Below are 674 nucleotides of genomic sequence, written 5' to 3' on the forward strand. Positions count from 1 at the left end.
TGGGGTTGTGGTGACCCCAGGGCAGGACCCGGCCCTTGGCCTTGTTGACCCTCACCCAACTGGGCTGGGCCCATGGCTCCAGCCCGGCCAGGTCCCTCTGCAGAGCCCCCTCCCCCCAGCAGATCCACACTCCCACCCAATTTGGTGTCCTCTGCAAACTGGCTGGGGGTGCCCTCGATCCCCTCGCCCAGAGCTCATCCAGGGTAGGTGGCGTTGGCTGAGTTACGTTCCTGGAGGAGGAGTAAGGCCCAAGGAACGGCCAAGGAAAAGGAGAGGCTTTGTGGTTCTGCCTGGTGGGGGTGTTACAGCTCCTACCTGTGCGTGGTGGCCACAAAAATCCTCGTGTCTTCACACTGCTGCCCAGTAAGCACCAAAATAAGCTGAAGTCGGGGTTTAGCAAAGGTTTAGCACATCGCTGCTGCGAAACACGTTCCTTGGTGGGAGATGATCCCATCAAGTCCCTCCGGCTTCTTCAAGAGCAAGCCCACGCAGAAGGAGGTACCCACGTTGGCCAACGATACCAAGATGCTGAAGTGTCCTTAAATGCAGCGCCAGCCCCGCAGGCTCCGCGCCGAGGGCTTTGCCTGGGGCCGTTGGTGCGGGCGCTGGAGCAGCCGTGCTCGGGCGGGCGGGCGGCCGGGGGGGGACGAGCGGGGCTTCTCACCCTGGGGGGT

At 62.9% G+C, this 674-nt stretch overlaps 1 protein-coding gene across 1 annotated transcript in view; it reads left to right on the forward strand.

Annotated features, from left to right (window-relative positions):
* The first annotated feature begins 444 nt into the window (after positions 1–444).
* The window catches only part of DYSF (dysferlin), a 109,469-nt gene continuing 109,239 nt past the window's right edge, over positions 445–674 (forward strand). Inside the window, exon 1 of the mRNA XM_035896592.1 lies at positions 445–535. Within this exon, the coding sequence (XP_035752485.1) occupies positions 445–535 (91 nt within the window). The remainder of the gene's footprint in view (positions 536–674) is intronic.

This window comes from Egretta garzetta, unplaced genomic scaffold, assembly GCF_000687185.1.
Source record: "Egretta garzetta isolate BGI_Z169 unplaced genomic scaffold, ASM68718v1 scaffold506, whole genome shotgun sequence".
In the NCBI taxonomy this organism is placed as follows: Eukaryota; Metazoa; Chordata; class Aves; order Pelecaniformes; family Ardeidae; genus Egretta; species Egretta garzetta.